The following is a 27,371-nucleotide window of genomic DNA, read 5'->3' as shown; positions in this document are numbered from 1 at the left end:
CTTCTGAGTAAAACCTTAGTACCCGTACTTCTGAGTAAAACTTTAGTACCCGTACTTTTGAGTAAAACTTTAGTACCCGTACTTCTGAGTAAAACCTTAGTACCCGTACTTCTGAGTAAAACTTTAGTACCCGTACTTCTGAGTAAAACTTTAGTACCCGTACTTCTGAGTAAAACTTTAGTACCCGTACTTCTGAGTAAAACCTTAGTACCCGTACTTCTGAGTAAAACTTTAGTACCCGTACTTCTGAGTAAAACCTTAGTACCCGAACTTCTGAGTAAAACTTTAGTATCCGTACTTCTGAGTAAAACTTTAGTACCCGTACTTCTGAGTAAAACCATAGTACCCGTACTTCTGAGTAAAACCTTAGTACCCGTACTTCGGAGTAAAACTTTAGTACCCGTACTTCTGAGTAAAACCTTAGTACCCGTACTTCTGAGTAAAACCTTAGTACTCGTACTTCTGAGTAAAACTTTAGTACCCGTAATTCTGAGTAAAACCTTAGTACCCGTACTTCTGAGTAAAACCTTAGTACCCGTACTTCTGAGTAAAACCTTAGTACCCGTACTTCTGAGTAAAACCTTAGTACCCGTACTTCTGAGTAAAACTTTAGTACCCGTACTTCTGAGTAAAACCTTAGTACCCGTACTTCTGAGTAAAACTTTAGTACCCGTACTTCTGAGTAAAACTTTAGTACCCGTACTTCTGAGTAAAACCATAGTACCCGTACTTCTGAGTAAAATCTTAGTACCCGTACTTCGGAGTAAAACCTTAGTACCCGTACTTCGGAGTAAAACCTTAGTACATGTACTTCGATCTGAGTAAAAAGTACATGTACGTTACTGCTGATGAGACATTTTATTCCCAAACATGAAAATTATCATCATGTAGAAAATTAGAAACATTTACAGGAAGCTTCTTAATAACTTAAATTTGTGGCTTCAACCAATCAGAAAGTCTGATGTCACAACTGTCACTGGAGCCGTCTCCATGGCAATGGACGCTGGACTCAGAAGAACTGTAGTGTGTAAACAGAGTCAAAGATTAAACACCTGAAGCAGAGGCCCCGCCCTTCCTGGATATGAGCTCTGATTAGTCAGCAGATGCACTTCCTGTCTCTCCTCCATCATTAGGTGGGAGGGGCTTCCTACTGTCACGCGTAGCCACACTTGTGCAGCTTGAGGTTGCGCTGGTCGGCGTAGCGCTTCCCGCACCGGTCGCAGATGAACTGCTTCCCGCCCGCGTGCACATGCCGCTTGTGCGTCCTCAGCTGGCTGCCCTGGCTGAAGGTCTTCCCGCAGACGTCGCAGGCGTACGGCTTCTCCCCCGTGTGCACACGCATGTGCAGCTTGAGGCTGTTGGCGTTGTTGAACTTCTTGTCGCAGGAGGCGCATTGGAATGGCTTGTCGGCGGAGTGCGTGCGGCCGTGCGAGATCAGGCTGCTCTGCTGGCTGAACGTCTTCCCGCACTCGCCGCAGCTGAAGGGCCGCTCACCGGTGTGGATGCGGCGGTGGATCTTCAGGTTCACCGCCTGGCGGAAGGTTTTGGGGCACTCCGTACACTTGAAGGGCTTCTGTCCGGTGTGGATGAGCTGGTGTGTCCGGAGCGTGACAGCCCGGGTGAAGCCCTTCCCGCAGACAGAGCAGACGAACATCTTGTCGCCGGTGTGCGTGACGGCGTGGCGGTGCAGGTTCTGCAGCAGGTTGAAGCGGCGGCCGCACACGTCGCAGCCGAACGGCTTCTCCCCGGTGTGGACCACCGAGTGCGTCTTCAGCTGCGCCTGCGTGGAGAAGCGCTTCCCACACTGCGCACACTCAAACGGACGCTCGCCGGTGTGTGTGCGCATGTGGCTGTGCACGCTCTGCCGCTGGCGGAAGGCTCGGCCGCACACGCTGCAGGAGAACGGCTTCTCGCCGGTGTGGACGAGGTGGTGGGAGTTCAGGTTGCTCTGAGACGAGAAAAACTTCCCGCAGACCGAGCAGGAGAAGAACTTCCAGGAGGCGTTCTGCAGGTCGGAACCAGGTGGTCCAGATGCTCCAGACGGGATCTGCTGCAGGTCCGATGGCGGCGGAGCGGCTTCAACACGAGCTCCTGGAAAAACGGGAAAGTTCTGATGAGAAAACCAAAGGAGAATCAATGGGTCAGAACACATATCTGGGCCAGAATCTCTGGTGTTTTGTAACGTGTCCGTAGCCCCGCGGCTCGTGTTTGGTAATGCGTCCGTAGCCCCGCGGCTCGTGTTTGGTAACGCGTCCGTAGCCCCGCGGCTCGTGTTTGGTAACGCGTCCGTCTCCTGTTTTGTAACGCGTCCGTAGCCCCGCGGCTCGTGTTTGGTAACGCGTCCGTAGCCCCGCGGCTCGTGTTTGGTAACGCGTCCGTAGCCCCGCGGCTCATGTTTGGTAACGCGTCCGTCTCCTGTTTTGTAACGCGTCCGTAGCCCCGCGGCTCGTGTTTTGTAACGCGTCCGTAGCCCCGCGGCTCGTGTTTGGTAACGCGTCCGTAGCCCCGCGGCTCATGTTTGGTAACGCGTCCGTCTCCTGTTTTGTAACGCGTCCGTAGCCCCGCGGCTCGTGTTTGGTAACGCGTCCGTAGCCCCGCGGCTCGTGTTTGGTAACGCGTCCGTAGCCCCGCGGCTCATGTTTGGTAACGCGTCCGTCTCCTGTTTTGTAACGCGTCCGTAGCCCCGCGGCTCGTGTTTTGTAACGCGTCCGTAGCCCCGCGGCTCGTGTTTGGTAACGCGTCCGTAGCCCCGCGGCTCATGTTTGGTAACGCGTCCGTCTCCTGTTTTGTAACGCGTCCGTAGCCCCGCGGCTCGTGTTTGGTAACGCGTCCGTCTCGTGTTTTGTAACGTGTCCGTAGCCCTGCGGCTCGTGTTTGGTAACGTGTCCGTCTCGTGTTTTGTAACGCGTCCGTAGCCCTGCGGCTCGTGTTTGGTAACGTGTCCGTCTCGTGTTTGGTAACGCGTCCGTAGCCCCGCGGCTCGTGTTTGGTAACGTGTCCGTCTCGTGTTTTGTAACGCGTCCGTAGCCCTGCGGCTCGTGTTTGGTAACGTGTCCGTCTCGTGTTTTGTAACGCGTCCGTAGCCCTGCGGCTCGTGTTTGGTAACGTGTCCGTCTCGTGTTTGGTAACGCGTCCGTAGCCCCGCGGCTCGTGTTTGGTAACGTGTCCGTCTCGTGTTTTGTAACGCGTCCGTAGCCCCGCGGCTAGTGTTTGGTAACGCGTCCGTAGCCCTGCGGCTCTCAGGATCGGGCAGCAGCCAAACGCCGTTTGGAGGTCGACTTCCGTCCATGTTGCTGCTGAGCTTGTCTCAGTGTGTCTGTGAGGTACATAAACTCGACGGCTCAGACAAACACTGGGGGAGGTCGACATGTTCGCTGGTTGCTCATGTGCCTCCAAAACCTCGTTCCTCATCGTTCTCAGTTTGATGTTCTACACCGAGTTTCAAAAGGGTTCTCCACCAGTGTCAACCAGGCCGAGAACGAGCCTTTGTCCAGCCGTGTAATTTTACATTTACACTTTCCCCGTTTACTCACCGAATTCACTAAATTCTCAGGTTACTGTCAGCTAGATTTCTTCCACACGAAAACGAAGCTCTGTGTGTGCTGCAGGGCTCCAGAATAACTTCTTCTATCCGGAACGCAAGCAGCTAATTTAGGGGCGACGCTGAAATCACCTTACAAAGCAAATATTCACATTTCCTCTCATTTTCTCTGTATTAGTGATAAATACTTCATACAGCTTCAGGGACTGATGCTCCTCCAGCTGCTGTTCCCACTCCTCAGTAAGAACAGCAGCTATTGGCTGTCCTACAAGTCGCTAATTAGCATCATCAGCCTGGTACATGTAGTTATGGATGCTGTTATAAAGAGGGATGAAAGGCAAACATTGATAAAAAGACAACCTAAAATGTTTAGAACAGCAAAAATAAATCAATGAAATAATAATTCTGTCAATATTTTCTTTTTTTTTATTGTATTTGTTTTTTAATTAAGAGTCTGGAGCATGTTTAAACATTTCCTCCACACTCTTCATTAACAGACGTTACTGTGACGGTAAACCAGCAGGATCCTCCAGCAGCAGCTTCTACGTTTCATTTCCAGCCTGGTCATGAAACAGAGCTGAACGTCGTCTGAATGCAGCTGCTGCTGCTAGAAGACCAAGCCTCGTATGAGAGGGTCTGCACAGCACCGCTCCTCGTTGGGAAGATAAACTCCCTTCATTCACCTCCGTCTCCAAAAGTCTCCAATAACCAGAAAAACTCGCTAGAGGGTCTGAAAACTCGCTAAATACAACCACAAAGTCGCTACGCTGGTAATAAATTCCCCCAAGACCCGCCTCTTTCCACACATCAGCCAATAACAGTGCTCGTTCGTCCCTGCTCACACACACATTGGCTGTCGTCTTCTTTGTTGGTGTTTGTCTCCTTTTCTCGTAATGAAGTTAGTTTGAGTCGACAAACCAGCAGCTAACTTGTTTTTACTGTGAGCTACTGGGCTGAAGAGGGAGCAGAAGTTTGTTAGAACTAAATAAATTCAGTTAGAACTCCTACAAGAAAAAGACTGAATGTATCGTCGCCGTTTTAGATAAAAAATTCATTCGCTCTGTCTCACACTTTAGTCTCAAAATGCCACCGTTTGGTCGCAGCCTGGAGCCGTGTGCTGGGCTAAATGTTCTTCCTGAAAGTCAGCGATACTTGGTTCCTACTTCAATATAACGGTCGGGTTGGAACGGGAGGAAATGACCTCACTTACATCACTGTGCAGTTCGGACGTTTCCCGACACATTTTAACACAACACAGCGTACAACTTCAGGTCCACGTCATTTCAGACCTACCGTATAAAATTTAAGGACAAAACGGTCTAATTTAAGGACATTTAAGACTCCGGTCCTCGTGAGCTACTGTCCTGCAGGTTTTAGATGTCTCCTACTACAACACACCTCTACACAAGCCGGTTAATGACCCAGTGATCTGAGTCAGGTGTGCTGCATCAATCCAAAACCTGCAGGACGGCAGCTCACGAGGACCGGAGCTGGAGACCCCTGCTTTAAGGGCAGACTTTTAAGACTTTTTAGACCTGCAGGAACCCTGGCCAGCGTTCACGCCGCTAATGCTAAACATTAGCACAGCAGTGACTCGTGCGGCTACTTCTCCGCCCGCCAGCTCACAGCGTCACGCAGAACTGCCCACCGTCCTGTGTGTGTGCTGGTGATGGGCAGCAAACACAGAATTATGATTCCGTTTCCATAGTAACGGTTTAGAAACAAATACTCGCCCATACCGATCCCCTTGCTTTTGGCGGGATCGGCAGGTACTTCCGATGCTAGTACTGGCCAAAGCTCCCTAACCGCGACCCCGCCCCTTTCTGACATGAAACAGAACATCTCACGCTCCGCGATGGCGCCCAGGTCCACGTTTCCATATTCATCTTTAATGGTGACTGCCTGGACAAACGGGACCTCCGCCGTCTCCTCCGCCTCCGCTTTGGTCTGCAGCGACAGAGCAGGAGTCAGTGAACGCACCACGGACACACACACACACGCACATATATGCACAGAGGTCTCACCTGACACGCTTGGTCCGGGTGGGAGCTCTGATGTGGGACTCCGTAGGAATGTTCCAGCTCTGCCAGGAACACATCAGTTAGTGACATCATCATCTCAGTCCTCCTGATTGGTGTGAGCGGCCGTTGGGGGCGGGGCCTGCTACGTACCTACATGCCTGTTGTTGAGGATGTTCAGGACTCTGGTCTGTGACTTCCTGCTGCTCCTCTCCACCTGCAGCCGGGTCTCATCCACAATGTTCAGGATCTTCCCCAGAGCCTCGTTCCCCAGTGTCTCCATGACGACAGCAAACTGCACCTGTGAGGGGAAAGGTAGAGGTCTCACAGGTGTTCCAAATAACAAGCCAGTGTAGGTGTCCAGTCCGTTTACATCCTGCAGAGCTGGGTCAACATGCTGACGTCACACCTGCACCACGTGACCAGCAGTTACCTGTGTCACACCTTCATGTTTGATGTGTTGTAAACACCTGACTATGACAGAACCGGAAACTCAAACAGATGAAAAATCTACATCCGGAAACACCGGGTCACCTCCGGGATCCCCGCTGCTCACCATCTTCTTCCGGCTCTCCGCCTGCCTCGTGGCCGGTTGAGGCGTCTGATTTCCGGAGTCTCCGGTCCTGAAGGCCCAGCTGTCCTCCACCAGCTTCTGCAGCTCCGCCACCGCAGCGTGGACCAGAGACTCCATGACCGCGGCCAGCTGCGTGTGCAGAGCCGCGGAGGAACTCATCCTTCGGGCAGAGCGGCCTCCGGACTCCCGGCTGTCGGTAACCGGCTAAAGCTCCCGCTGCCCCGCGGAGCATCAGCGGATCTCCGGGAGCTGCAGCTGCGGCCGGAGGCCCCGTTAAAGACAAAAACTCCCCCAGAGAGGAGCTCAGTGACACGGACGCACCGCAGAACACGAGCACAGGAAGCGTCTGCAAGTACAGCTCCGGCCGGATTCACAACTTCCGGTGGAAGAAGGTTCCGCTTCCGTCAGAGATGCTTTAAAATGTTTTATTAATCATAATCTTTTATTCTATTTATTAACATTGTTAAAATTATTCGTTCCAACAGGCTGTTTAATATAACATCAGATTTTTAGTTCATTTTCTTTTCAAAGTCATATTTCTATCAGGATGTAGTCAGATTGTTTTTGTCAACAATGACTGTTTAAATAAAACAAACCCACCATCAGCTGATCAGAAACACCAGCAGACTCAGATGATCAATAAAGTTTTTTTTAGTCTGATGTGAACACATTAAAGAAGCTTTAAATTCAGTTTTTATTTAAACTTCCTGGAGTTACAGATTTTAGACTGAAAATGTTTGAACAAACATTTTTATAAATCAAAGCTAGTTTCCATGACGACAACGAATCAGATTTATGGTTTAATTTATGGACCAATGTATGATTTATTTGAATTTAATCATTAACGTCACATTTACTGTGAAATTGCCGTGTGTATATTGTGGTGTTTTATTTTGTTTTCCAGAGTTGTCGCCGTGGGAACCAGCAGGTGGCCACGGGGCGGAGCCGGCACAATGTTCGGGGGGGTCGCTTCATTTGTTAGCGTTATTTTTGCCTCCAGCTGTTGGAGTTTGGTTACGCTGACCTCTTTTACAGCCGATTACTCATTTATTACTAAACTGTTTTAGATACTTGTCGGTGAAAATAAAAGCCCTGTTTTGAAATTCTGTGCCTGTCTGTCCTTCACTGCTCGGTCCATCACAAGGCCTCTGGTCCATCCCAGTGCAACAGTGGCTCAGGTGAGGTCCGCCCCATCTACGCAGGACTCTGGAGGTCCACCGGGGACCAGAATCTTCAGGCGAATGGCTCCTCTGTCAGAACAAATCAGAACCACCGCAAACTTTGTCCGAGTCTCAGCTCATTTTGCTGTGGGACCAATCAGAAAAGGCAATGGAGTCCAGGTGGAGCTGGTGCATTATTAAAACTAAAAGTAAAAAAAATTAAAAAGTAAAACCTGGAAAACATCTGATAAACACCTGTAAGGTACATGTGGACCTGGCCCCGCCCTCAGCCCCACCCCCTCTTCTATGAAGGTATAAGTGAGCCTTTTCTTCTGAGGATCAGGTGTGGAGGTCATGTGACCCTTAGGCTGGACAGCTGCAACAGAAATGGCCATCTTATATCTGCACGAGGAGCGGAGCCAGAAGAGGGGTCGGGGCTGTCATCTGCTCTCCAATGTGTTCAGACGTCAGGCTGAGTTCTCGCTGCGTCGCTGGCGGTCCCACCACTCCGTGATCAGGTAATTGGCCACGGCCTGTTGGGGGGGCAGCCAGACGGTGGGGGGGTCACCTCTTCTGGGTGGAGTCTTCACCTGGAGAGCGCAGGTGATTTCCTCTAGAGTGAACCAGCGAGCGTCCTCTAGCTCAGAGCGGTCCACGTCCAGCTGGAAAACACAAAGTCACATGAGTTGTACAGGTAGTGCTTCCACACAGACAGCGTTCTGGTTGCGTTTAGAAGACTCAGGTTTTCAGTGCAGAGTGGGTCACCTGAATGTGGGCGGGGCTAACGGTGGCATGGCAGCCCAACATGAAGGAGCTGTGAGGGAACGGCCAGTGCTGCGAGGAACTGTACGAGATGCTCTGGACCTCCAGACTAACCTCCTCTGCCACCTCCCTGCACAGAGCCTCCTCCAGAGTCTCACCTGGGACCAGAAGAAGTTAGAACAGAAACAGTCAGCAATGATGTAACACACATCTCACAATATGAAAGGAGACTCAGGTGTGGCAGAAGGTGAGACCAACCCATGTCACAGAAACCTGCCAGAGCGCTGTAGAGGCCTGGTGGAAAAGAGGCCTGACGGCCCAACAGGCAGCGCGTCCCATCAGACACCAGGACGATAACCACCGGAGACATCTGAAGCAGAATGGAAACAGTTAGAAAACGGTAAAAAAACAAACATAAAACAGTCAGGAAATATGTAGGAAAAAAACCAGGAAACATGTAGGAAACAACCAGGAAACAGTCAGGAAAAAACTAGGAAACGGGCAGGAAAAAACTAGGAAACAAACAGGAAACAGTCAGGAAACAACCAGGAAACAGGCAGGAAACAACTAGGAAACAGGCAGGAAACATGTAGGAAACAGGCAGAAAACATGTAGGAAAAAACTAGGAAACAAAAAGGAAACAGTCAGGAAACAACCAGGAAATATGTAGGAAACAACCAGGAAACATGTAGGAAAAAAACAGGAAACAACTAGGAAACAGTCAAGAAACATGTAGGAAACTAGGAAACATGAAACAGTCAGGAAAAAACTAGGAAACAGTCAGGAAACATGTAGGAAACAAACAGGAAACATGTAGGAAACAACCAGGAAACATGAAACAAATAGGAAACAGTCAGGAAACAAAAAGGAAAGAGTCAGGAAACATGTAGAAAAACCAAGAAACAGGCAGGAAACAGGCAGGAAACATGTAGGAAACAAACAGGAAACATGTAGGAAACAACCATGAAACAGCCAGGAAACATGTAGGAAACAAACAGGAAACAGGAAACAAATAGGAAACAGTCAGGAAACATGTAGGAAACAGTCAGGAAACAACCAGGAAACATGTAGGAAACAAACAGGAAACATGTAGGAAAAAAAAACAGGAAACAACTAGGAAACAGGCAGGAAACATGTAGAAAACAGGCAGAAAACATGTAGGAAAAAACTAGGAAACAAAAAGGAAACAGTCAGGAAACAACCAGGAAATATGTAGGAAACAACCAGGAAACATGTAGGAAAAAAAACAGGAAACAACTAGGAAACAGTCAGGAAACATGTAGGAAACAACTAGGAAACAGGCAGGAAACATGTAGGAAACAACCAGGAAACATGAAACAAATAGGAAACAGTCAGGAAACAACCAGGAAACATGTAGGAAACAACCAGGAAACATGTAGGAAAAAAACCCAGGAAATAACTAGGAAACAGTCAGGAAACATGTAGGAAACAACCAGGAAACAGTCAGGAAACAAAAAGGAAAGAGTCAGGAAACATGTAGAAAAACCAGGAAACAGGCAGGAAACAGGCAGGAAACATGTAGGAAACAAACAGGAAACATGTAGGAAACAACCATGAAACAGCCAGGAAACATGTAGGAAACAAACAGGAAACAGGAAACAAATAGGAAACAGTCAGGAAACATGTAGGAAAAACCAGGAAACAGGTAGGAAACAAACAGGAAACATGTAGGAAACAACCAGGAAACAGTCAGGAAACAACTAGGAAACAGTCAGGAAACATGTAGGAAACAACTAGGAAACTGGCAGAAAACATGTGGGAAACAAACAGGAAACATGTAGGAAACAACCAGGAAACAGGCAGGAAACACGTAGGAAACAACCAGGAAACAGGCAGGAAACACGTAGGAAACAACCAGGAAATAGTCAGGAAACAATCAGGAAACAGTCAGGAAACAGGCAGGAAACAACCAGGAAACAGGCAGGAAACAACCAGGAAACAGTCAGGAAACAAATAGGAAACAGTCAGGAAACATGTAGGAAACAACCAGGAAACATGTAGGAAAAACCAGGAAACAGGTAGGAAACAAACAGGAAACAGTCAGGAAACAACTAGGAAACAGGCAGGAATCATGTAGGAAACAACCAGGAAACAGTCAGGAAAAAACTAGGAAACGGGCAGGAAAAACTAGGAAACAAACAGGAAAGAGTCAGGAAACATGTAGGAAACAACCAGGAAACAGTCAGGAAACAACTAGGAAACATGCAGGAAACATGTAGGAAACATGTAGGAAACAACCAGGAAATATGTAGGAAAAAACCAGGAAACAACTAGGTCCGAACTGAGTCTAGTGGACTATCCTGGTGTGAATGCACCTTTAGCTTGATTTGGTACAGGTATAGTTTAGCCAGGTGCTGCCCTGGTTCATTTCTGGTTCTTACCTTCGGGTAGTAGATGATGGACCCGTTGCTGCTGCAGACCCTCTGGCTGCCAGCCTGGTTCCGGACAGTTGGCTGGCCGGTAGCGCTGCAGAACCTATTTGTCTGATGCCAGCGCAGCAGTGCCTGGCCCTGCAGGATGCACAGGTACCAAAACCAGAACACAGATCAGATCGCCCAGTGTTCAAGGTCCCGGACAACCATGAAGAACCAGAACCACATACATGGACTGTAGAAACCCACCTTGGCTACTAGAGGCGACTCAGCTGCTGGTAGAAGGAAGAAGGCTTTCCTCAGATCCATAAAGGTTCCCCGACACGCCTCGGCTACACATGCCTGATCCAGTTCTCCTGAACAGAGACCAGAACCATCAGAACTCAGAGTCCATTCAGTCCCTTTGCATCCAGGTGCTGATCACACAACATTTCTCTCGGTTTAACTTGTTCTTACCGACATCCAGGCAGAACTGAGCCTGGTTCTGTTCAGAACAGCCAATCAGAACCGACGCCTTCAGCAGGGACCCATCAGAACCAAATCTCTGCAAGACTGACTGCAGATCTGGAATAAGAACCCAACACGCCAGTTAGAACATAGAACCCAGCCTGATCCTGAACTTCTACCTCAGGTTCTGGTCTTCTGCTTTGTTTCAGCATCAGGGGTTCTGGTCTTGGTTCTGAGGTTCTGGACCTGAGCAAGTGAGCGGGATGGGCCTGAAGGTTCCGTTGTTGCCGCGATGCAGCAGAGGACTCAGACGGTGGAACAGGAAGAAGACGCCGTCCTGCAGGGCAGCAACGCACAACTCATCGTCCTCCTTTAGCCTGTTCACCAGCCTGAGACAATCAATCAATCAATCAACCAACCAACCAACCAATCAATCAATGAATCAATCGTCTGTGATCTTGTGAACCTCATTCTGGACACAAAGCTTGAGCAGCGGCAGGTCGCTGCGCAGTGATTGGTGGAGAGAAAGATCCTCAGGGGTCTCAACAGGGCCGCCATCTTGAACCGGTCTGAACCGGACTGCTGGGTCAGGAGAATCCGGGACGGGAGCTGCTGCAGTAAATAGAACAAAATCTAGTATTGATTACATTAATCAGTATTGATCAGGATCAGTTATGCATCCTCGAAGTAAATGAAAAGAGTCGACTCTATAGGGAAAACCACCAGGTCCCCCTGCCTGCAGACCCAAACCACCAGGTCCCCCTGCCTGCAGACCTAAACCACCAGGTCCCCCTGCCTGCATGACTTCCCAGCAGCAGGTTAGGTGGCCAGTTACATTTCTTTCTTGTTCAGTTTTTCATTTTCTTTTCTAACTTAAAACAACTGAAGTGAACTTTGAATTCGGTCATGACAAGCAGGAACTTGCACATCGCTGGTGGTGGTCCTGACCAGGTTTAGGAAGACCTGGACACAGATTTTAATGCAGGAAAACGGAAGAAATGACGCCACTGCCTTTCACTGGACAAGCAGAGCTTTCCTCAGCAGGAAGCTCGTCCAGCTCAGGACTCCAGGACCCGGATGTTCAGCAGCGAGGACTAGCGATGAGTCCGGCAACACCGATGAGTCTGTGCACGTATCACTTTAAGAAAAAGTCATATGATGATTCAGCTGCTGCTTTGCGTGAGAATGAGGCGCCAAACGGTGTTTATAAACGGCGCTCATCCATCATCATAAAAAACCGTTTTATCTTATAACAAGAAATATCATCCTGACACCAACGCACTTGACGGAGCAGCTGACGGAGCGGCTGATGGAACGGCTGTCGGAGCGGCCGACACAGCTGATGGAGTGGCAGGAACGCCTGACGGAGCGCCTGACGGCGCAGCTGACGGAACAGCTGATGGAGCGGCAGGAGCGGCAGGAGCGCCTGACGGAGCGGCTGATGGAGCGGTCGGAGCAGCTGACGGAGCGGTTGACGGAGCGGTTGACGGAGCGGCTGACGGAGCGGTTGACGGAGCGGCTGACGGAGTGGTTGGAGCGGCTGAAGGAGCGGTTGACAGAGCGGTCGGAGCGGTTGACGGAGTGGCTGACGGAGCGGTCGGAGCGGTTGACGGAGCAGCTGACGGAGCAGTTGGAGCGGCTAATGGAGCGGCTGACGGAACGGCTGATGCAGGGGTCGGAGCGGTTGACGGAGCAGCCAATGGAACGGCTGACGGAGCGGTCGGAGCAGCTGACGGAGCAGCTGACGGAGCGGCTGAGGGAGCGGTTGACGGAGCAGTCGGAGCGGCTGATGGAGCACCTGACGGAGCGGTCGGAGCGTTCTGAGTGGCTGACGGAGCGGTTGACGGAGCGACTGATGGAGCGGTTGGAGCAGCTGACGAAGCAGTCGGAGCAGCTGATGGAGCGGTCGGAGCGGTTGACGGAGCAGCTGACGGAGCAGTTGGAGCGGCTAATGGAGCGGCTGACGCAGCGGCTGATGGAGCGGTTGATGCAGGGGTCGGAGCGGTCGACGGAGCAGCTGATGGAACGGCTGTCGGAGCTGACGGAGCTGATGGAGCGGTCGGAGCGGCTGACAGGACGGCTGACGCAGCTGATGGAGAAGTTGGAGCGGCTGACGGAGCGGCTGACGCGGCTGATGGAGCGGTCGGAGCGGTTGACGGAGCGGTCGGAGCGGCTGACGCGGCTCATGGAGCGGTCGGAGCGGTTGACGGAGCGGTCGGAGTGGCTGATGGAGCGGCTGATGGAGCGGTCGGAGCGGTTGACGGAGCAGCTGACGGAGCGGTCGGAGCGGCTGACGCGGCTGATGGAGCGGTCGGAGCGGTTGATGGAGCAGCTGACGGAGCAGTTGGAGCAGCTAATGGAGTGGCTGACGGAGCGGTTGACGGAGCGGCTGTTGGAGCGGCTGATGCAGGGGTCGGAGCGGTTGACGGAGCAGCTGATGGAACGGCTGTCGGAGCGGCTGACGGAGCTGATGGAGCGGTTGACGGAGCAGCTGACGGAGCAGTTGGAGCGGCTGACGGAGCGGTTGACGGAGCGGCTGTTGGAGCGGTTGGAGCGGTTGGAGCGGCTGATGCAGTGGTCGGAGCGGTTGACGGAGCGGCTGATGGAACGTCTTTCGGAGCGGCTGACGGAGTGGTTGACGGAGCGGTCAGAGTGTTCGGAGCGGTTGATGGAGCGGCTGATGGACGGTTGGAGCGGCTGACGGAGCAGCTGACGCGGCTGATGGAGCGGTCGGAGCGGTTGACGGAGCAGCTGACGGAGCAGTTGGAGCGGCTAATGGAGTGGCTGTTGGAGCGGTTGGAGCGGCTAATGCAGTGGTCGGAGCGGTTGACGGAGCGGTTGGAGCGGCTGACGGAGCGGTTGACAGAGCGGTCGGAGCGGTTGACGAAGCGGCTGACGGAGCGGTTGGAGCGGCTGACGGAGCGTCTGGCCTCATGCGCGGTAACAGCGTTGCTTTGGATCAGTGGGAATAAAAGCAGGAAATGAAGCGGTCGGAGCGGTTGACGGAGCGGTCGGAGTGGCTGATGGAGCGGTCGGAGCGGTTGACGGAGCAGCTGACGGAGCGGTCGGAGCGGCTGACGCGGCTGATGGAGCGGTCGGAGCGGTTGATGGAGCAGCTGATGGAGCAGTTGGAGCAGCTAATGGAGTGGCTGACGGAGCGGTTGACGGAGCGGCTGTTGGAGCGGCTGATGCAGGGGTCGGAGCGGTTGACGGAGCAGCTGATGGAACGGCTGTCGGAGCGGCTGACGGAGCTGATGGAGCGGTTGATGGAGCGGCTGATGGACGGTTGGAGCGGCTGACGGAGCAGCTGACGCGGCTGATGGAGCGGTCGGAGCGGTTGACGGAGCAGCTGACGGAGCAGTTGGAGCGGCTAATGGAGTGGCTGTTGGAGCGGTTGGAGCGGCTAATGCAGTGGTCGGAGCGGTTGACGGAGCGGTTGACGGAGCGGTCAGAGTGTTCGGAGCGGTTGATGGAGCGGCTGATGGACGGTTGGAGCGGCTGACGGAGCAGCTGACGCGGCTGATGGAGCGGTCGGAGCGGTTGACGGAGCAGCTGACGGAGCAGTTGGAGCGGCTAATGGAGTGGCTGTTGGAGCGGTTGGAGCGGCTAATGCAGTGGTCGGAGAGGTTGACGGAGCGGTTGACGGAGCGGTTGACGGAGCGGTTGGAGTGCCTGACGGAGCGGTTGGAGCGGCTGACGGAGCGGCTGACGGAGCGGTTGACAGAGCGGTCGGAGCGGCTGACGGAGCGGTTGACGGAGCGGTTGGAGCGGCTGACGGAGCGGTTGGAGCGGCTGATGGAGCGGTCGGAGCGGCTGACGGAGCGGTTGGAGCGGCTGACGGAGCGGTTGACGGAGCGGCTGACGGAGCAGTTGGAGCGGCTAATGGAGTGGCTGTTGGAGCGGCTAATGGAGTGGCTGTTGGAGCGGATGGAGCGGCTAATGCAGTGGTCGGAGCGGTTGACGGAGCGGTTGGAGCGGTTGACGGAGCAGCTGACGGAGCAGTTGGAGCGGCTAATGGAGTGGCTGTTGGAGCGGCTAATGCAGTGGTCGGAGCGGTTGACGGAGCGGTTGGAGCGGCTGACGGAGCGGTTGACAGAGCGGTCGGAGCGGTTGACGAAGCGGCTGACGGAGCGGTTGACGGAGCGGCTGACGGAGCGGTTGGAGCGGCTGACGGAGCGGTTGGAGCGGCTGATGGAGCGGTCGGAGCGGTTGACGGAGCGTCTGTGGCCTCATGCGTGGTAACAGCGTTGCTTTGGATCAGTGGGAATAAAAGCAGGAAATGAAGGAAAATTCTCCTTTAATCTGCTGTTACCTTCATTTTAAAATGTTCTTCTTCTACAGAAAAAGTTAATTTATTTACTTCAGAGTTTAAACCAGATTCACGTCTTCAACTCAAATGTGAGGAACTGCCTTAAATCCACGTTTCACACCTGAACGTCAGCTGTGTCGGTAAAAATCCAATTTCTACCGTTTACACTGCTTACAAAGAAAAGACGGAAAGAGGCTGTTTGACTGTTTTAATGTTTGACTGTTTTAGTGTTTGACTGTTTTAATATTTAATGTTTAACTGTTTGACTGACTGTTTTAATGTTTGACTGTTTTAATGTTTTACTGTTTGACTGACTGTTTTAATGTTTGACTGTTTGACTGACTGTTTTAATGTTTGACCGTCAGCTGAACCCTCTCATGACTGAACCTTTGAGGGCTTTTTGAAACCTGCTTCTTCAGCTTCGTACTTGAAGTTTTCGTCTGTAAGAGGAAATCTTCCTTCCTCGACGTTTTCTTCTTCCAGAAAGCCGTTCCCATGGAAACGGGCGATAAGTCGTTAGTCCTGCAGCAGAACGCTCCGGAAGAAGAATCGGATCCTTCACAGCGAGGAACACGTGGTCAGCGCTGCTAGAACAACCTCCGAGGTGAACCAGCCCGACCCGTCGGAATCACCGACGGTCCTCCTCAGTTCTGGAGAGAAAGAAGTTCAGCATCTTTCTGTAGAAACGTTCCGCTGTCCTCCAACCACGTTCAACATCTGCTTCCCAAAGTGGACGATGCGTTCAGGGACCTCTGGGAAGCAGAAGAAGGGAAGAAGCAGAGAGACGTTGATCCTTGGATAAATCTCCAGGTTCAGACGGTCTGACTTCACTTTACAAACAATTCCAAAAACACCGGAACGATCTAAGTTCCTGTGTTACAGGAACGTGATACTCTCCCGACCACCACGAAGCCAGGCTCATCCCGATGCCCGGAAGGACTCCGGAGCGGTTGAGGCCTTAAGGCCGGCATCCCTGGTGATGAATCCCGGCTCAGGGCATCTCCGTCCTGGACCTGCTAGACGGTAACTGAAGACGAACTTCATCCTTTGAGTTCATGTTTAAATTATTTGGTTTGGGCCCAAATTTCTAAATTTAATCTGAACTCTTCACAAAGATGCGAGCGGTGGAATTTCGCTAGCACATCCCGTCTCTTTCCCTTTCATCGCTGCAGCCGGATTTTCAGTCCGTAGGATAAATGTAGATTTTGGGAAAAGGAATATTTCAGGCAAACAGCCGACGATGCGGCCGTGTTCCTGACCAGGAATCCTTCAGGCTTTTATTCCAAGGCCTCGGGTCTGAAGCTGAAGCTTAAAAATGGGAATTATTAGCAACATGCTTCATCTCCGTTATTCCCAACATTCCAGTTAAATCCGAAGGGAAACATGTCGGCTTTACATCACCAACGACACAAAGTTACTGGAGGAGGAGGACGAAGAAGTTGAACTATGAGGTCACAGCAAGATTTTTCTGTTTTTCTCACAAAAATGGAATTTCTCTTCCGATCATCTTCCCACCGTATTCCCTGCTCTTCCCGAGACTCGCCGTTAAAGCTACAAACCAGGATCATTTTCACTGTATGTGGAAAACCAGACGCCCGGAAAGGAAGCGTGTGAGGACGGAGGAGTGGAAGCAACCGTTCCAGAGCTGGGATGAAAATGAGCCCAGATCTTTCCAGAAGAATGAAAACAGCTTCTGGGTCGGATCCCTTCCCAGGTTTTTATGGAATTAGATTCTGACCAACGTTCAGCTTCTCATCGTCAGGTCTTACTACCCTGAAAACGAAGCACAACTAACCTGGAACTCCTCATGTGTTAAAGAAGTCTTTGTTTTCCAGGGGCCGGCTGGATCCGGGTACGGTCTGGTATGCAGGTCCTTGATGACACTGGAAAGACTTAACTGGGTTCCTGAGTTCCAGGTTTGGGTTAAATGACAGGAAACAGCAGTTCGAGCGCCTCCTCGAGCGTCCAGCACCTCCTCACGGCACCTCCTTATCAGCTCGAAGAAACGGGACTTCTACACTTTTCCAAAGAAAACCTGGGCGAACGAAACGAGGTTATAAATATAAAACATTCCCTGTTGCTCCAAAAGTACAGGAACTTGCTTGGGAAGGATCCGTGGCCTCCAGGTCGCGGGACGGGTTTGGAGAGAACTGCTGCTGGTTCTTCTTCTCTTCTAATCTCGCGCCTCGATGGCCGACACGACACAAAAGTAAATACATGAAGACCAAACCAAACGTTTTCCATAAAGAACTGTGTCCATGACGGCATGAATGAAAAGCACAAACCTCGGTAGAACACGTCGAAGTAGCTCTTCTTCTGCACGTCCACCCGCTGCAGAACGTTCTTCATTTTAAATGTTGCATCGACTCATTTTTGACCACGACTGGAACTAAAATCCCACTTTGTTCTCGGATGACCTGCAGCAGGCAGACCACCAGCCCAGACCTCCACCAGCGTCCCTGCAGGCTTGATGCTCACCTGCCTCTCCAGCACCACGTGACGGGTGGAGGAACTTCCATCAAACGTCATCACCTCAATAAATCTTTATATTAAAAACGTCCCTGCCTCAAATACAACATCAGCGCCGTCACATTCACAGAACTTTCACTTTGGTTTTTATGTTATGAGAAATCACATTATTTAATAAGCATAAAAGCAGAGATATGTTAAACTTCGATTAAGAAACAAATAATACAACATAAACACGATGACTTTTATAACTTTACATGTACGAAGTCACTGAATCTGTGTTTCAGGTTGTAATGTCGTTCAGGATCCAGCAGGGGTCGCGGTGGAGCAGCTCTGTGACCCCAGCAGAGTCTGGGTAATCACGAGGCCTCATCGACCCCCCACCGGCAAACGGCAGGACCCAGCTGGACCAGAACCGGTTCTGATACAGAAGAGACCCGGTGTGTGGGTGCGCGCGTGTCACATACCAGCAGCTACTGCCAGGCTTCACGTGGGGCTCTGCGTACGTCTTCTTCTTCTTCTTTTTCTTCTTCTTCTTCTTCTTTCCTCCGCAGTGTGCGTGACTCCGCCCCCTGTCGGAACCAACAGGAATGATTGTTTTTATTGGTAAACTCTCGCCAGTTCGGTATGAGTCCAACAGAACCAGCAGCAGAATCAAGTTCCGCCCTTTGAGGAGAAAAATTAACCGGAGGTTGGAGATTAAACTGACAGCACTGCAAGCCGCGGCTCTTCTTTCCGAGGTACAGTCAATGCAACACTCTGGCTCCAACACTCCATCTCCCATCAGGCCTTTCGGCTGTCCCCTCGTGGTCCCGGAGGATATCAGCAACATGTCGGTGTTCATGGACCTGAACGTGATGTTCTCACCGGACAGAACCGGACTGCAGGAGCTCGTGGAGACCGCCGCTCACTGTGAGTCCGCGCGCCTTCAACCAGCACGTCCACCGGCCCGGTAGAGCCGGGAAGGGGCGAAGCGGTGGGTCTGCGGGACCGGATGTGAATTCACACAGCTGATCAATCAGCTGGGTGATCGATCAGTTTTTACTCCGAGTCCAACTCTGATCAAACGTTACGTCAGTCAGTGACGTGTTAATCAATATTACTGGAGCGGCGTGGCTCAGTGGGAGGAGTCAAGACGCCCGATCCCAGGTTGCTCCTGATGGGCCGTGGTTAGCGCCTTGCACGCGCTTCCACCATCAGTGTGTGTAGATGTGTGTGTGTGTGATATAATACAGACCAGTTACGGTTTTTAGGTTGTTGTTTGTTTCGCTGTAACAAGAACACGTGACAGCAGAATCAGAAAGATGCTCAGATGATCTGAGGAACCAGACCAGAGGGAAGACCTGCAGTCCCACTGCAAGGATGGACCAGTCTGTTCCAGAAGCTGCTCTCCAGACCAGACAGGGGTGGGGTGGGTGGGGGGGGGGGGGGGACTCATGGCCCAGTCCACGTCGTGGTCCTCAGTGTTCAGTCCGACAATCGCAGAGTCCTCTGAGAACTTCTGCAGAACGCCGCTGTGTGTCTGAAATCTGCAGCATAGAGGCTGAAGAGAAACGGGACCAACACCGTCCCCTGGGGGACACCTACGCTGCAGGTCAGGAGGTCTTCCAGAGTTCTGGTACCACCTTCACCTTGAGGCTCAGGTTGAAGACCTGCTCCATAACTCCACACACATCATCTGTGCAGGACTCCAGGACTGGAGCTGATGAGTCTGGTCCTCCTTGGTCCTCCTCAGCTCCTTCCTCACCTGGGCTGTAAAGGAGAGGGGTGGGCAGGGCGCTCTGTGCTGGGGGTGGGAACATTTAGGAGCACTGGGAATGTTTGGGAACATTCGGGATGTCAGATTGCGTATCTTTGGTCGGGTTTTAACTCTGACATTTTATCTGGAGCAGATGTGTGAGCTCAGCTTCCGTTACCATGGCGACCTGCTTCTGGGAACCTGGGCCAGTTGCTCAAAAAAATTAATCCAGATAAAAGCTATCCGGATTTGGGAATCCCATGTTTTGGGATGGTGGATCACGTAATCCCGCTCATTTTTACCCGGTTATTCAAAGCAAAATAGGACCGGATCACCCTGATCCAGATTCCTGGTTTTCAGATTCACCAGATTCGGATTTCCAGCTCGTAGACCAACGCGGGCTTCCGGCCACGTGAAGGACGGCAGGTGGAAGAGCCGGGAACGTGTACCATCACACGTGCACTTATTGTTCTGCATAACATGGCGGCCATGTTGGTGACGACCGTGTGGAGGCCCAACCTCTGGCTTTGTGTCAGAATGAGGGACGGGCCGTGTAGAGGGATGAACCCATGCAGCGAAGACAGAGACGGATTCTTTTGTGTTCCTGGATTGTTTGGGGTTTACTTCGTGGGAACGTTTTATTCCTGCTGTACGACGCTGGCAGGCTGAACCGGAGCAACGTGAGCCAATAAAAAGGTCTTTTATCTGATCAGCTGTTAGGTTGAACCGGATCAAAGTCATCCGGATCCAACTCAGAAGTTCTGAACCCAAACTTTTATCCGGGTACCAACCAGGACTGGACTACGTGATCCTTTTGAACCACCCATTTAAAAGATCCAGTCCGATAACCGGAATCCGATTGATGACGTTTGAACAAGCGGCCCTGAAGATCAAATGGTCATGTGACCAGCTGATGTCAGAGAGTAGGCGGGGCTTCACAGCAGGTTGTTCTGTGTGTAACGTGTGTGTGTTTCCTGCAGTGGGTTTCTCCGCCATCGCCATCAACTACATGTTTGAACCGACGACCAGGAAGAAACAGGTGAGGTCACCTGCTGCGATGCGTTCAGGAACAGCAGGAAACAGCAGATTATTGATGATTTCTGATCATTGATCGGATTGTTGGCTTATCAGTGATCAATCTCTCTGCAGGAAGTTCCCACTCCGACACCGATCAGTGAGCTGATTGATCAGCTGCCGGTGGTGCAGGGTCGCTCTCGACCAATCAGAGTGCTGAACAGGCTGACGGTGGTGATGTCAGATTCCAGTCACTTTGTGAGTATTGATCAGCTGCAGGACAGGAAGTCGCATCATCAGACGTCATCGGCTCTAAACCCCCTGTGTGTGTGTGTGTGTGTGCGCGCGCGCGTGTGTGCGCTCTGTCAGAGGCCGAATGCTCCGGAGTATCGTCGCTTCGACCTCCTCGCCGTGCAGCCGACCACAGAGAAACTCTTCCACGTGAGCTTCACTGACACTCTGTTCATTCCAGCTGTACAGCAGGGTGATGCCTTCACTGACTGCTGGAGTTTCTGAAGAGAAACGATGGATTCATGAACTCTGTGGTTCAGTTCTTTGTCCCACAGGGCACTGTACCTGTGCACCTGAATGCATCGTTGATCCCACCCTGTGTGTGTGTGTGTGTGTGTGGTGTGTTCAGGCGGCCTGCTTGCTGTACGACATCGACATCATCTGCATCTCGGTGACGGAGAAACTTCCTTTCTTCTTCAAAAGAGCGCCGGTCAACGGGGTAAGTCCTGATCCAGTCCTGATCCAGTCCTGCTCCAAAGTCCTGATCCAGTCCTGATCCAGTCCTGATCCATAGTCCTGATCCAGTCCTGATCCAGTCCTGACCCATAGTCCTGATCCATAGTCCTGATCCAGTCCTGATCCATAGTCCTGATCCAGTCCTGCTCCATAGTCCTGATCCAGTCCTGATCCAGTCCTGACCCATAGTCCTGATCCATAGTCCTGATCCAGTCCTGATCCATAGTCCTGATCCAGTCCTGATCCAGTCCTGCTCCATAGTCCTGATCCAGTCCTGCTCCATAGTCCTGATCCAGTCCTGCTCCATAGTCCTGATCCAGAGTCCTGATCCAGTCCTGCTCCATAGTCCTGATCCAGTCTTGATCCAGTCCTGATCCAAGGTCCTGATCCAGTCCTGATCCATAGTCCTGCTCCATAGTCCTGCTCCAGTCCTGATCCAGTCCTGATACAGTCCTGATCCATGGTCCTGATCCAGTCTTGATCCATAGTCCTGATCCAGTCCTGATCCAGTCCTGATCCATAGTCCTGATCCAGTCCTGATCCATAGTCCTGATCCAGTCCTTATCCATAGTCCTGATCCAGTGTCGTGATGCAGTCCTGATCCATATTCCTGATCCATAGTCCTGATCCAGTCCTGATACAGTCCTGATCCATAGTCCTGTTGCAGTCCCGATCCAGTCCTGATCCAAAGTCCTGATCCATAGTCTTGATCCATATTCCTGATCCAGTCCTGCTCCATAGTCCTGATCCAGTCTTGATCCAGTCCTGATCCAAGTTCCTGATCCAGTCCTGATCCATAGTCCTGCTCCATAGTCCTGATCCAGTCCTGATCCATAGTCCTGATCCAGTCCTGATCCAAGGTCCTGATCCATAGTCCTGATCCAGTCCTGATCCAGTCCTGATCCATAGTCCTGATCCAAGGTCCTGATCCAGTCCTGATCCAGTCCTGATCTAGTCCTGATCCATAGTCCTGATCCATAGTCCTGATCCAGTCCTGATCCGAGGTCCTGATCCACAGTCCTGATCCAGTCCTGATCCATAGTCCTGATCCAGTCCTGATCCATAGTCCTGATCCATAGTCTTGATCCATAGTCCTGATCCAGTCCTGATCCATAGTCTTGATCCATAGTCCTGATCCAGTCCTTATCCATAGTCCTGATCCAGTCCTGATCCATAGTCCTGATCCAGTCCTTATCCATAGTCTTGATCCAGTGTCGTGATGCAGTCCTGATCCATATTCCTGATCCATAGTCCTGATCCAGTCCTGATCCATAGTCCTGTTGCAGTCCCGATCCAGTCCTGATCCAAAGTCCTGATCCATAGTCTTGATCCATATTCCTGATCCAGTCCTGATCCATAGTCTTGATCCATAGTCCTGATCCATAGTCTTGATCCAGTCCTGATCCATAGTCCTGATCCATAGTCTTGATCCATAGTCCTGATCCAGTCCTTATCCATAGTCCTGATCCAGTCCTGATCCATAGTCCTGATCCAGTCCTTATCCATAGTCCTGATCCAGTGTCGTGATGCAGTCCTGATCCATATTCCTGATCCATAGTCCTGATCCAGTCCTGATACAGTCCTGATCCATAGTCCTGTTGCAGTCCCGATCCAGTCCTGATCCAAAGTCCTGATCCATAGTCTTGATCCATATTCCTGATCCAGTCCTGATCCATAGTCCTGATCCATAGTCCTGATCCAGTCCTGATCCATAGTCCTGATCCAGTCCTGATACAGTCCTGATCCATGGTCCTGATCCAGTCTTGATCCATAGTCCTGATCCAGTCCTTATCCATAGTCCTGATCCAGTCCTGATCCATAGTCCTGATCCAGTCCTGATCCATGGTCCTGATCCAGTCTTGATCCATAGTCCTGATCCAGTCCTGATCCAGTCCTTATCCATAGTCTTGATCCAGTCCTTATCCATAGTCCTGATCCATAGTCTTGATCCATAGTCCTGATCCAGTCCTGATCCAGTCCTGATCCATAGTCCTGACCCAGTCCTGATACAGTCCTGATCCACAGTCCTGATCCATAGTCCTGACCCAGTCCTGATCCATAGTCCTTATCTAGTCCTGATCCATAGTCCTGACCCAGTCCTGATACAGTCCTGATCCATAGTCCTTATCTAGTCCTGATCCATTGTCCTGATCCATTGTCCTGACCCAGTCCTGATACAGTCCTGATCCATAGTCCTGATCCAGTCTTGATCCAGAGTCCTGATCCAGTCCTGATCCATAGTCCTGATCCAGTCCTTATCCATAGTCCTTATCCATAGTCCTGATCCATAGTCCTGATCTAGAGTCCTGATCCATAGTCCTGATCCAGTCCTGATCCATATTTCTGATCCACAGTCCTGATCCACAGGCCTGATCCAGTTCTGATCCAGTCCTGATCCAGAGTCCTGATCTAGAGTCCTGATCCACAGTCCTGATCCACAGCCCTGATCCACAGGCCTGATCCAGTCCTGATCCATAGTCCTGATCCAGAGTCCTGATCTAGAGTCCTGATCCAGAGTCCTGATCTAGAGTCCTGATCCAGTCCTGATCTAGGGTCATGATCCAGTCCTGATCCATAGTCCTGATCCAAAGTCCTGATCCAGTCCTGATCCAGAGTCCTGATCTAGAGTCCTGATCCAGTCCTGATCTAGGGTCATGATCCAGTCCTGATCCATAGTCCTGATCCAGAGTCCTGATCTAGAGTCCTGATCTATAGATTATAGATCTATAGTTTCCATGACGATAGAGACAAGGCATTCCAAGCAGACCTGTGTGTGTGTGTGTGTCCAGGCCGTGGACAGAGGCGTGGTCTTCGAGGTGTCGTACTCGGCCGCCATCAGAGACGCCACCATGAGACGCTACACCATCACCAACGCCGTGAGTCTGATGGAGAGCTGCAAAGGGAAGGTCTGCATGCATCCTCACCCGTGATTGGCCCACAGTGATGATGTCACTTCACTGAAACATGTCTGTCTCTTCCAGAACGTCATCCTGAGCAGCGCAGCGGAGAAGGTCAGTGATCCATCACTCATCCATATTCCTGCTGATCAGGAACTTTGTTCATGTTTTCCTCGACATTCCAGCTCTTTCCTCTTCTTTTCCTGATCAATAACGACTCGGCCAGGTTGTGTGTCCCAATTCAGGGTGTGCACACCTCGAAGTGTGCAGGCTACGTAGGCTACACACTTCGAAGTGTGCTTAACGTTGGTGAAGTGGGACGGCCTACCTAGCCAACAAGAATTTCCCATAGCTGTTGTTTTCCGGTGCACGCTTCATTAACCCCTAAAATATCACCGAATTTTAATGTCACCATTTAACAAACATGCTTTAAATGTACTTGCTTTTGTAACGTTTATACGTAGTAGATAAAAAAAAAGCATACTTTTTTAAATAAAACTTTATTTAAACTTAATACGACTCTTCTGAACGTGGTTGCTGATTCGCCACTATCTTGTGCGCAATGAATTCTGGGAGAAAAGAGGCCGTGAAGGAAGCACCAGCAGCCTTCGTTTGAGGCTAAATGAGTGCGGGTCCTGTGGGGCCACCGTAGATCTCTGACACCATGTTTATGTTTCAGGCTCTGGAGCTCCGAGGACCGTATGATGTCACCAACCTGTATCCTTTAATCACTGATCAATACGTCTCTGTCTGGGGGGCCCCTGGGCTCTGGCGAAGGGGACCCTGTAGTACTCAGAATGTGTGTTGTGTTCCTGACGTCGGTCCTCAGAGGCTTGCTGTTCGGTTTGGCCGACTCTGACTCCAAAGAAGCCGTTTCCTCCACCTGCAGAGCGGTTCTGCTGCACGCAGGTGAGTCCTGACCCGGTTCTGCTGCACGCAGGTGAGTCCAGACCCGGTTCTGCCGCATGCAGACGAGTCCGGACCCAGTTCTGCTGCAGATCCGGCTGTGTGCAGAGTGTTTACTGCTGTGTGTGTTTGCAGAAACCAGGAAGACAGCCTGTGGCGTTGTGCACACCGTGAAGAACCAGCAGGATGACGGTGAGTTTCTTCCTACTTCCACTCAGACATCAACCAGCCAATCAGAGAGCAGCTGAGACTAAACTCCACCCTCTGTGTTCATCTTGCAGGTGCAGCTCCTGCAGCCAAGAAAGCCAAACCCACCTGACCAAGTGCTTGACAGCAGATTTTGTTTTATATCTTTTGTTTTTGCAGTCATTATTTCTGGTTTAATAAACGGTGTAAAGAGTCACTTCCTGTTTGCTTCATGTCAAACACTCAGATGTCCTGGTGCAAGTGAATGCAGCACATTGTTACTCCAGCGGCAGAAGAATCAAAATTAAATCTCGGATCAGTTTTCAGTTTATTTTTTAAGTGGTGTACAGTACAAGTACTGACCTCTGATTGGTCAGCCCTGGAGCTGAAAAGGATGTCATAAAAAAAACAGCTGTTTTACATTCAGTCAGATTCAAAGTAAAAATATAAATTCTGTTTAAAAAAAATAGAAATATACAAACAGGAAGACATTTTAGAAACATTTTAATCTATTCTGGATTAAATCTAAATTATTTTAATGCCTCATTAATCCGTTGACAGACGTCCCTTTAAAACCTTCAAGCATCTGTTTAATACCACAGAAGAAGAACTTTAGCCTAAACTTTTTGCTGGAAGGTTGAATGATCCTGAGAGAACAGAGTCAGGGTTTAAAATGCCCAGATCTTCAACTCTGTTTTAGCCCTTTAATGTCTGCTGACAGAGACAGTGAACACCTCTCGAGGAGTTCAGAGGTCAGACCACAGCTGAGTTACTGACTACTAATCAGCTGATGTAAAACATCTGTTCAGAACAGGTGAACCAGTTAAGTGATGAGGAGAATGGGGGCGTGGCTAACAGTGCATCATCAGAGGGACATTCTCTCTGACCATCAGCTGACGGTGCGTTCAGGTACACTAACCCAGATGTTCAATTCTGTATGAGATCATTTCAAGTGACAGAACTGAGTGTCCCTGAACGCATCAAAACAGGTGAACAACGTCAACTGAAGGAAGCTGTTCTATCAGAGGTCTTGTTTAAGTCATCACCATGACAACAGACTGAGGAAGACCATGATGTTTGGTTGAGAGGAAGGTGGAACGATCAGCTGTAGCTGGAAAGACAAAAATCTGGCCAAAATCTGGGGGGGGGTGGGGGGGGGTTGGGACAAGAGGTGGAGTCAGGGTTTGGGGGAGGAGCCAAAAAGGCATCAGTGCCTGGAGGTGGAGTCATATCTGGGGGCGGAGTCTCAGTGTCCCATGATGTGGCTGATGTGACCCTGAAATCATGAAACCGAATAAATGATTAAAACCAACAAGAACTCCCAGAGTGCATTTCACCAATAAAACATCAGAGAGCAGAATTACCGGTTCTCCTCCAAGACACCGGGGGCAGCACAGCAGAGGAGGTCTGGGCTGAACCGAACCCACCTGCACAGAGAACAGCTGTTTCCATAGCAACGTAAACAACACATCAGATACAACAACCCAGAAACACCTGGAGGAGCATTTAATAGCTAACCAGGTTAACTCAGTCACATGACTGGTATAAAAGGAGCATTTCAGAGAGGCAGAGTCTCTCAGATGGACAGAGCTTCACCAATCTGAGACAAACTGGATCTAAAACTGGAACAATTTCAGAAAAATGTTCCTCAGACTCTGAAGATCCTCCATCTACAGTGTAGAATATCATCAGATTCAGAGAATCAGGAGGAATCTCTGTGTGCTGGGACAAGGCTGGATGCTGGTGATCTTCTGCATTAACAGCAGACGTGATTCTCTACTGGAAACCACTGCATGGACGTACCCTTTTTGTCCCAACACCAGCTGTTTGGACCGGTTCAAAGCAGGATTTATACTCGTGTGGCATTCCATCAAAGTGGAAACCTGGATGAAGATGTGAACGAGTTTGTGGAAAGCATGGACGGCGTGTCCTGCAGACTAAAGAGGAGAGGGAGCATCCAGCTTGTTATCAGTGGACAGGTGAAAAGCTGCATCTCTGATGGGATGGGGCTGCATTAGTAACTATGGTGTGGGCAGCTTCCATATGAACTGGACTGGAAGGTTCTGATGGGACAGAGCCAGAACTCTGAGATTCCTCTGCGATCTCAGAGTTCTGGCTCTCTGACCCCAAAGTTACAGCCTGTTGCCATAGCAACCTGCACTGACCTGCTGCTTCTGCTGATGATTGGTCACAGTGACACCATAAGAGGT

General features: G+C 50.8%; 4 protein-coding genes and 1 long non-coding RNA gene across 9 annotated transcripts; 2 read left to right on the top strand and 3 right to left on the bottom strand.

Moving 5' to 3' along the window:
* Positions 1-850: 850 nt before the first annotated feature.
* Positions 851-6,476, bottom strand: LOC121632459 (zinc finger protein OZF-like). Its single transcript, XM_041974000.1, has 5 exons — positions 6,116-6,476; positions 5,713-5,860; positions 5,566-5,624; positions 5,389-5,488; positions 851-2,091 (listed from the first exon to the last, which is right to left on the bottom strand). The coding sequence occupies exons 1-5, from the start codon at positions 6,290-6,292 to the stop codon at positions 1,154-1,156; spliced, it is 1,422 nt and encodes a 473-aa protein (XP_041829934.1). The 5' UTR covers positions 6,293-6,476; the 3' UTR covers positions 851-1,153.
* On the bottom strand, positions 2,171-3,962 carry LOC121632463. Its single transcript, XM_041974008.1, has 2 exons — positions 2,957-3,962; positions 2,171-2,821 (listed from the first exon to the last, which is right to left on the bottom strand). Exons 1-2 carry the CDS (start codon positions 3,287-3,289, stop codon positions 2,513-2,515), a joined length of 642 nt encoding a protein of 213 aa, XP_041829942.1. The 5' UTR covers positions 3,290-3,962; the 3' UTR covers positions 2,171-2,512.
* LOC121632465 lies at positions 6,395-7,148 on the top strand. Its single transcript, XR_006008910.1, has 2 exons — positions 6,395-6,525; positions 7,038-7,148. It is a non-coding gene; the product is annotated as an uncharacterized LOC121632465 (long non-coding RNA).
* Positions 6,810-18,484, bottom strand: LOC121632460 (NAD(P)H pyrophosphatase NUDT13, mitochondrial-like). 5 transcript variants are annotated; one of them, XM_041974001.1, is made up of 9 exons: positions 18,141-18,484; positions 11,362-11,507; positions 11,142-11,284; positions 10,905-11,012; positions 10,698-10,804; positions 10,458-10,586; positions 8,314-8,425; positions 8,059-8,213; positions 6,810-7,955 (listed from the first exon to the last, which is right to left on the bottom strand). In XM_041974001.1, exons 2-9 carry the CDS (start codon positions 11,451-11,453, stop codon positions 7,761-7,763), a joined length of 1,041 nt encoding a protein of 346 aa, XP_041829935.1. In that variant the 5' UTR covers positions 11,454-11,507; positions 18,141-18,484; the 3' UTR covers positions 6,810-7,760. The 5 variants fall into 5 exon arrangements, with proteins under 5 accessions (XP_041829935.1, XP_041829938.1, XP_041829936.1 ...); XM_041974004.1 differs by having other exon boundaries at positions 11,362-11,504; XM_041974002.1 differs by lacking the exon at positions 18,141-18,484 and adding an exon at positions 17,490-18,114.
* On the top strand, positions 18,464-25,378 carry rpp30 (ribonuclease P/MRP 30 subunit). Its single transcript, XM_041974007.1, has 11 exons — positions 18,464-18,585; positions 20,392-20,450; positions 20,561-20,683; positions 20,795-20,866; positions 21,066-21,155; positions 23,962-24,078; positions 24,154-24,183; positions 24,749-24,786; positions 24,899-24,978; positions 25,111-25,167; positions 25,257-25,378. The coding sequence occupies exons 1-11, from the start codon at positions 18,504-18,506 to the stop codon at positions 25,292-25,294; spliced, it is 786 nt and encodes a 261-aa protein (XP_041829941.1). The 5' UTR covers positions 18,464-18,503; the 3' UTR covers positions 25,295-25,378.
* Positions 25,379-27,371: the final 1,993 nt, after the last annotated feature.

This window comes from Melanotaenia boesemani, chromosome 21, assembly GCF_017639745.1.
Source record: "Melanotaenia boesemani isolate fMelBoe1 chromosome 21, fMelBoe1.pri, whole genome shotgun sequence".
Taxonomy (NCBI): domain Eukaryota; kingdom Metazoa; phylum Chordata; class Actinopteri; order Atheriniformes; family Melanotaeniidae; genus Melanotaenia; species Melanotaenia boesemani.
This window is presented reverse-complemented; position numbering and strand designations above follow the sequence as displayed.

Bases quoted from the DNA above. Each gene is read 5' to 3' on its own strand.
- LOC121632459 (XM_041974000.1), bottom strand. From the start codon at position 6,292: ATGAGTTCCTCCGCGGCTCTGCACACGCAGCTGGCCGCGGTCATGGAG. The intron at 5,625-5,712 runs GTACGTAGCAGG...TGTTCCTGGCAG, and splicing joins CCTCAACAACAGGCATGTAG to AGCTGGAACATTCCTACGGA. The intron at 2,092-5,388 runs GTGAGATGTTCT...CCGTTTTTCCAG, and splicing joins CCTGGGCGCCATCGCGGAGC to GAGCTCGTGTTGAAGCCGCT.
- LOC121632460 (XM_041974001.1), bottom strand. From the start codon at position 11,453: ATGGCGGCCCTGTTGAGACCCCTGAGGATCTTTCTCTCCACCAATCAC. The intron at 11,013-11,141 runs GTCCAGAACCTC...TTCTTATTCCAG, and splicing joins CATCCCGCTCACTTGCTCAG to ATCTGCAGTCAGTCTTGCAG. The intron at 8,214-8,313 runs GTTGGTCTCACC...TTCTGGTCCCAG, and splicing joins GGCAGGTTTCTGTGACATGG to GTGAGACTCTGGAGGAGGCT.
- rpp30 (XM_041974007.1), top strand. From the start codon at position 18,504: ATGTCGGTGTTCATGGACCTGAACGTGATGTTCTCACCGGACAGAACC. The intron at 20,684-20,794 runs GTGAGTATTGAT...GCGCTCTGTCAG, and splicing joins TGTCAGATTCCAGTCACTTT to AGGCCGAATGCTCCGGAGTA. The intron at 25,168-25,256 runs GTGAGTTTCTTC...TTCATCTTGCAG, and splicing joins GAAGAACCAGCAGGATGACG to GTGCAGCTCCTGCAGCCAAG.
- LOC121632463 (XM_041974008.1), bottom strand. From the start codon at position 3,289: ATGGACGGAAGTCGACCTCCAAACGGCGTTTGGCTGCTGCCCGATCCT. The intron at 2,822-2,956 runs CAAACACGAGAC...CGGACGCGTTAC, and splicing joins CGGGGCTACGGACGCGTTAC to CAAACACGAGCCGCGGGGCT.